The sequence below is a fragment of the Bidens hawaiensis genome, unplaced genomic scaffold, assembly GCF_021521415.1.
Source record: "Bidens hawaiensis isolate Kalapana, Puna unplaced genomic scaffold, B.hawaiensis_p1.1 tig00037270_1, whole genome shotgun sequence".
Taxonomy (NCBI): domain Eukaryota; kingdom Viridiplantae; phylum Streptophyta; class Magnoliopsida; order Asterales; family Asteraceae; genus Bidens; species Bidens hawaiensis.
This window is the reverse complement of record NW_027505472.1, coordinates 71671-79810: the sequence shown is the minus strand read 5'-3', so window position 1 is coordinate 79810 and position 8140 is coordinate 71671. Positions and strand designations below refer to the sequence as shown.

Here is an 8140-nt window from a genome sequence, read left to right as displayed (position 1 = left end):
ACGCTGCCTCCTTGACTTCCGATTACCCCATCGGAAAATTGTACGCTGACGCCCTTTTTTATACCACCGGGAAACTGCACCGCAACCATAACAAATTTAACTCCGTATTGCTGAAATTTAGAAACCGGAATTACCACCGCCACTAATCCTAAGCGTAATCTACAAAATAACGTTGTTTCACAAGAAATAAAATCACCAGAATCTCGTTGTTGAAAAACCGTGGTCGCCGGAAAAACGTGTACCGCCGAACAAACCAAATCGTTACCTTTTTCTTATCTCAGAACCCTTCAACCTGCTGCCGGAAACTACCAATAATGCATGTCGTTCAAATTCGGTCGGAAAAATGAGCTTTCCGGAAAAACATGATGCCGGAATTCTCGCCGGAAAACCGAAATACGACGGAGACCACCGATGATAACCTAAGTTTGTTCAGTTTTAGCCAATTGAACTCGTTGGAAAAATGGGTTGCCGGAATTGTTCGCCGGAACCTACTTGTGTGCCAGAAAAATGTGTACTTGCCGGAAACTGTTGTTATTTCTTTTCAGGCGTGAATGTTCTTTCTGATCACGGATTTGACCACCATTGATCCTTAATTGTTCAATCTAACAATCAATTCGTGAAATCCTACCCTAATGCCAATTGCTGGCCCAATCCGGATATTTGATAATGAATTGATGATAGAAACAAGATGAACAATATAATAATGAACAACAATCTTTATTGATAACTTGAACTTGTATTGAATGATTAAAATATCCTAATGTTGCTCCTATTTATTGTTTTCTAGGATTATGGTTGCAACCACACAACTTCATACACGTGTTTTTGGCAGTTACAAACTTGATACACTGACACTCTAACCCCTAGACTTTACATACATGTTTAAGTATGACTTAAACATACTTATAACTAATTACACTACGACCATTGTACTTTGATAACAAGTGATTAATGCTACAAACTAGTATTGCCGAAATCTCTGATACCAATTGTAGGTCTCTTTAACGGATCTTACAACACATTCTTGAATCAATCTCGGTTGGTGATCGTTTACAACTAACCAAGATCTCAGATCTTGAGTGTGTTTGAGTTATTTTTTAAGTAAAGAAAGGTTGAGAGGATAAGATGGAGAGAGAAAGAGAGTGTGGGAGTAGTTTTTGTCAAAAGGTTATGTTTGAATGGGCATGCTTCACCTTTTATAGGTGAGAGCATGGCATGCTTTCTTTAATTTCATCTTGGCTCAAACGGGCTTTATTTACAAGGTCTTGCGTCCAAGCATACAGAGCAAATAAACGAAAGCTAACAAATTACAAACATTGATAGAGCTAAAAAACACAAAAGACTTATAACATGAAATGGGTTCTACACTGTTAGATTTTACCAAGGCTCGAGTTTCATGGACCAACTCAATCCCATTGGCTCACCTCAATTTTATAACCGTTCTTGTTTTGTTTTTTGTTTTAGTACCTGTACAATAACAATGAAACCGAAACCGACTTAATTCGTATCTACTCACCGTCTCAACGCTTGAGTTTTACCGACCTACCTAGCGCAAAGTGTCAGATAAACCGCTAGTTATAAACATTTAACTAAGTTACCACGTTTATTTTTTTTATCACTTTTCTGTTATATTTGGGAGCTTTGTATAGTATATTATACATGTCCAGTATATATAAGCCGATATAAAAGTTTGTGGACCATGCTTAACGCCCAGTGAAATATGGTGCTATTTATTGCTGTAAAAAGCAAAGCAAAGCAAAGCAAAGCAAAGCAAAGTGAAAAAAGTCTGCTAAAGATACAAAAAGAGAAGAAGATTGAGCACGTAAACCTCACTAGAAGATAAAAAGATGCTTAACTTATGTAGCCAGCATTTACAAATCATTAAAAAAGTGTTATGCAATGCCCACATGCATCCCTCCATCATCATCACTTTTAATATGATGGATGGGGTCACTCACTAATAATGACCATATATATTCCCTACCTCATTCCCCAAGGTAAGGAAGAGAAGATGTATACAAACTTATACCACTCAAAAGAATGGCAGAGAAAGTGGTCACCAAAGCCATATCCACATGCCCCAGATTCCATTCTCTGTCCACTTACAACCTGCCAATCACCTTTACAGCTAATCAAACCAAACAAATCAAACATAACATACATACATACCTCACTCAAACTTAAGAGTAAAAACTAACACACGTGTTGTTAGATATCTGATCATCAAGCATGTAGCTAACTAGGAGTTACTAACTAATTAGTTGTGAATTAGATGACGGTCGATGATGGCCTGGGATCACGGGGCACCATGGTGGCACATACATTGTGGCGCGAGCAAGTGGTGAGGTGGTCATTCGTGAGCCCTACAGCTTGCATGAACGAATGTATAACTGTAGGGCCCACCTGCCTAAATCCTCTCCTCACCATATCTTTGCTTATGGTTTCGGACTTTGAAGTCTTCACAGGCATCTTTTGATTTACTTTGTAGTTCGGCACTATGGGCTTGTGGTTCACAAATCCCCATATGTACTTGTTGAACGACCCAAATTCGTTCTTGATTTATACAGCAATCAATTTAGCATCATTAGCATATCTAAATGTATGCAAATAACTTACAATAACTAACTAGTACTTGGCTTATAAAATCAAATGGTGAAAGTGAAGTGTGTTTTAAAATATATGGGAGCAGTTGTAACGTAGACCTAGCAATTAGTTATTTAGAAAAAGATATGCTCCCATGTTCCCAACAATGCATATTTTTTATTGTATCTTATGAAAGGTATAGTATTTATTTGTTTTATTTTTAATTGTATCTCAGACATAAAGAATATAATATTTATATTTTTGGCTACTTGTTCATTCTAACTGGAAACTTTGATGTTGATTTGTATACTTATTTTACTTTATATATTTGACAATTTTTTCTTCAATCCTTTGTATATATATTTATATATATAAACATAATTATTATACTAATTGTCGAAGCACGAGATGAATCTGACCTGATCCATGACGATGTTTCCACGGATTTCGAGATGAACGAACCACGTCTTGATCTTCTTCTCCGGCTGGTTGGGATCTGCAATGACTTTTTGGGGGTGTGGAGGTGACCGCTAAGAAATCTCTAGGATCTCTTGTTCACAGACAGAAAAATATGGTGGTGGCTCTTATTGAGAAAATGACCAAACCCTAATAAGGAGGTGGAGACCTCCTTATATAGGGAGCCTCATGGCCACCATCATGGTACCCTAATGGGCCTAGCCCAGTTAGGGTTACCTCCACAAAACCCCCTCAGCCCAATAACATTGTATTAGTTCATATAATAAAATAAGCCAAACATAATAGATTTAGGGTCGTAAAACCGGGTTTAGTACCATACCCCTACAAGCCCCCCCAAGTCCAGCGTTGCTCCTGGGCGCGCAAGCGTTTAGGTGGAGCGCTGGACTTTATGAGGTGTGTTAGGGCGGTTTTTTTTTTTTTTTTTTATCCCTTTTCTTCGGCCTTATCTTTATTGTCTTTGAGTGTTGGGAGGTTTTCTTCATGATGGTGACGTGTTGTGGTTTTTATGATAATGATGGTGCACTAGCATGAATAAGATATAGCACGCCGAATAATTAAAGCCTGCGCGCGAGGCAACTTACGAGCTATGAGTATAATAAAGCTTGCGCGCGAGGCGACTTATGAGCTATGAGAATAATAAAAGCTTGCGCGCGAGGCGACTTACGAGCTATAAGAATAATAAAAGCTTGCGCGCGAGGCGTCTTACGAGCTATATGAATAATAAAGCTTGCGCGCGTGAGGCGACTTGCGAGCTGTAAAGATAATGAAGCCTGCGCGCGAGGCGACTTACGGATCTATGAGAATAATAAAAGCTTGCGCGCGAGGCGTCTTACGAGCTATAAGAATAATAAAGCTTGCGCGCGAGGCGTCTTACGAGCTATATGAATAATAAAGCTTGCGCGCGTGGCGTCTTACGAGCTATAAGAATAATAAAAGCTTGCGCGCGAGGCGTCTTACGAGCTATATGAATAATAAAGCTTGCGCGCGTGAGGCGACTTGCGAGCTGTAAAGATAATGAAGCCTGCGCGCGAGGCGACTTACGGATCTATGAGAATAATAAAAGCTTGCACGCGAGGCGACACACAAGCTATAAGAATAATAAAGCTTGCGCGCGTGAGGCGACTTACGAGCTGTAAAAATAATGAAGCCTGCGCGCGGGGCGACTTATGGATCTATGAGAATAATGAAGCCTGCGCGCGTGGCGTCTTACGAGCTATAAGAATAATAAAAGCTTGCGCGCGAGGCGTCTTATGAGCTATATGAATAATAAAGCTTGCGCGCGTGGCCTATGTGTTTATGAGGATTCTCAACCTTTAAGTTTTGGCGCGTAGCCATATGGGATATTATGAGGATTCCCAACCTTTAAGTATGGCGCGTAGCCATATGGGATATTATGAGGATTCCCAACCTTTAAGTATGGCGCGTAGCCATATGGGATATTATGAGGATTCCCCACCTTTAAGTATGGCGCGTAGCCATATGGGATATTATGAGGATTCCCAACCTTTAAGTATGGCGCGTAGCCATATGGGATATTATGAGGATTCCCAACCTTTAAGTATGGCGCGTAGCCACATGGGATATTATGAGGATTCCCAACCTTTAAGTATGGCGCGTAGCCATATGGGATATTATGAGGATTCCCAACCTTTAAGTATGGTGCGTAGCCACATGAGTACAATCATGGTTGTTCTTATCCTGATTTGGATTAGACTGTTCATTTTGTTGTCGCTTACGCGCAATGTCTCCTTTATTCTCACGCGCAGATGTGGTGCGTGAGCGTGCATGATGCGTGAGCATGTGATATGCGTGAGCATACGTGATGCGTGAGCATATGTGGTATGCGTGAGCATACGTGATACGCGTGAGCATGCGTGATGCGTGAGGATGTGATATGCGCCACGAGCATAGGTTTTGACTGTCTTCATGAGCATGTGATATGCGCGAGCTGTGGCGTAGAGTAATCGCCGGGAGCGCGCATGCGACCCGCTGTGGCGTAGAGTGATCGCCGGGGGCGCGCATGCGACCCGCTGTGGCGTAGAGTGATCGCCGGGGGCGCGCATGCGACCCGCTGTGGCGTAGAGTGATCGCCGGGGGCGCGCATGCGACCCGCTGTGGCGTAGAGTGATCGCCAAGGGCGCGCATGCGACCCGCTGTGGCGTAGAGTGATCGCCGGGGGCGCGCATGCGACCCACTGTGTCGTAGAGTGATCGCCGGGGGCGCGCATGCGACCCGCTGTGTCGTAGAGTGATCGCCGGGAGCGCGCATGCGACCCGCTGTGGCGTAGAGTGATCGTCGGGAGCGCGCATGCGACCCGCTGTTGATCCACAGGTAGGTTTTACGTAAAACCAACAGATCTAATAGGATTTATAGATCTATGAATATGAAGTGTGACTGTTGCTCAAACGAACCCAGATCTGAAAAAATCATAACTAGATTTGGTATATTTCACTTAGAAAAAACACAGATCTAAGGGTTTTCCCCAAAAGTTCGGTGGCATTTCTTCCTGTGTATTTCCAGATCTGGAAGTATTTTTTAGATCTACGGATTTTTGGATTTCCATAGAACATATCTGAAAGAAGAAACCGTATACCCGAGATATTGATGAACAGATCGGAGGGCCGAGACGAGAAGCGAAGCGTGGTTCATTGCCGTCCCACGGATGGCGCCAATGTCGAAGCACGAGATGAATCTGACCTGATCCATGACGATGTTTCCACGGATTTCGAGATGAACGAACCACGTCTTGATCTTCTTCTCCGGCTGGTTGGGATCTGCAATGACTTTTTGGGGGTGTGGAGGTGACCGCTAAGAAATCTCTAGGATTTCTTATTCACAGACACAAAAATATGATGGTGGCTCTTATTGAGAAAATGACCAACCCCTAATAAGGAGGTGGAGACCTCCTTATATAGGGAGCCTCATGGCCACCATCATGGTACCCTAATGGGCCTAGCCCAGTTAGGGTTACCTCCACAAAACCCCCTCAGCCCAATAACATTGTATTAGTTCATATAATAAAATAAGCCAAACATAATAGATTTAGGGTCGTAAAACCGGGTTTAGTACCATACCCCTACACTAATGTCATACCTTAAGAATACACTTAGAGTTGTCAACAACGCCTCTGATAAAGCCAATGTCAATTCCATAAGAACTACTAGTTGTTGCTATCTTCATATCAGTAAACTCTGATACAGTTTCTGCTTCAAATCCGGAGAATGCTTCCCTGTAATATTTATATAAAAAGTAATTATAATAATAATAATAATAATAAAAATAATAAAATATAAAAAATTATATCATTTATGGGAAACCTACCTATATAGTTTCCTTTTATTTAAGACTGAAGTCCAATCTGATCCAACTTGAGCACCAGTCAACACCAACAATTCAAACAGCAACCTGCATATATACAATGACCAAATTATTCTGATAATTCACAATCTTGGTATATACATACATATGCATGTGTGTATATATATATACTTGCATACATATATAAAAAAAGGAGAATAAAGCTTACTTATCATCATGTACAGGAACTCCCCATTCTTCATCATGGTATGCAACATATACAGGGTCTGAAAATTCAAAATTTTGAAATATAATATAATATAATATTTCAATGAATATACTTATAAATTGAGTCGTAGATGTCAAGATACAAAGTTATATATGAATATTTAAATTATTAAATACCTGAATATGGAGTGATGAAGCTGCATCTTTTCTCTTCTGCTACATTAATATTAACCAAGCTGCTATCATTCTTAGCAGACTTAATTGATCTTCCATAGTGAGCAATCTTCATTTTCCTATGAACCTGCATTACTGCCACCTGTTCCCTCCATGCAGCCGCTATGCTCCCCGGAGCATTCACAATCGCCTCGGACGAGTATTTCACCACCAAAGAAGATGGATTGGTGTTGCTAACATTAATGCACATACTTTTCTTTAACTTATTTCCTGGAATAACAGTTTTTGTGGTGGTGCATTGGTCGTTGCCACCTTGCTTTCTGGCAGACTTTCATGGCGATTTTTGCTTAGGTGGTGGTTGAAGTGGAACTGTGGTGATGGATTTTGAATGGGGGAGATTCTTTTTATGTGAAGATCTTGTGAGTCCGCGGTTTGAGGTGGCAGGTTGAAGCACAGGCCGGCCATTGATGTCCGAAACCATGGTGGCTGCATGAGTAGCTTTAGCATTTGCTTCGGTTGGTTGCACAAATTTTGATTTTGAAGAACACATGATTGATTGATTGATATTGTAGTTTGGACAGAGAAATGGAACTAGTGTTTGTTTAAAAAGAAGTTAGAAAAGCATGTGAAACTGTCTCATTTATATTACTAGTACTACTAGCATATGATCCTAAAGAGTGGGGACATGATGTGTAATGTGGAATAAATGGTAACATGGGGGGGATCAGATTTGGGTCTACCCACTATACCTTTTTCTTATTCTTATCTTCGTGCATGGATGAACCCCATAGGCCATGGTAATTAAGGGTTTGCTTTATCTATACAATCTTTGTATTTCTTACCTTTGCTTAATTACACTATATATATATATATATATATATATATATATATATATATATATATATATATATATATGACATGCAAAAAGCAACATATATATCAGGCACAACAGCAAAAAGTACATTATGATGTCCAACAATCACGTAGTATAAACTTATTAACCTAGTAAAATTTGATTCATGGATTCTAATCCCTCTCTTTGACAACCTAAGATCATACATATATTCTTGTCAAATATTAATTCAACACTTGGGTTAAATACCCCATACATATGAGTCATTTGTCATTACAACTAATTAGTAATAAGCCTAAGATTTCATTGAAATATATATTTTATCGAATGCCTTATGTGCACTAAAACATGGAGATATCAGATATCATAAATAGTATAATTGTCTTCTAACCCAGTCTCTAGATTATTTTCATCATAATTGAATGATATCCATGTATTTTACTCTTAGAAACAACCGTTGTCCATACTCGTCCACGTGCGTGTTGTGCTGCATGAATGTAAGTAACGTTAGGATAATCATATAAAAGC

General features: G+C 40.1%; 1 protein-coding gene across 1 annotated transcript; it reads right to left on the bottom strand.

Annotated features, from left to right (window-relative positions):
- Positions 1-405: 405 nt before the first annotated feature.
- LOC143613398 (uncharacterized) lies at positions 406-7615 on the bottom strand. The gene is made up of 5 exons (XM_077087109.1): positions 6763-7615; positions 6587-6644; positions 6382-6465; positions 6153-6289; positions 406-2558 (listed from the first exon to the last, which is right to left on the bottom strand). Exons 1-5 carry the CDS (start codon positions 7007-7009, stop codon positions 2269-2271), a joined length of 816 nt encoding a protein of 271 aa, XP_076943224.1. The 5' UTR covers positions 7010-7615; the 3' UTR covers positions 406-2268.
- Positions 7616-8140: the final 525 nt, after the last annotated feature.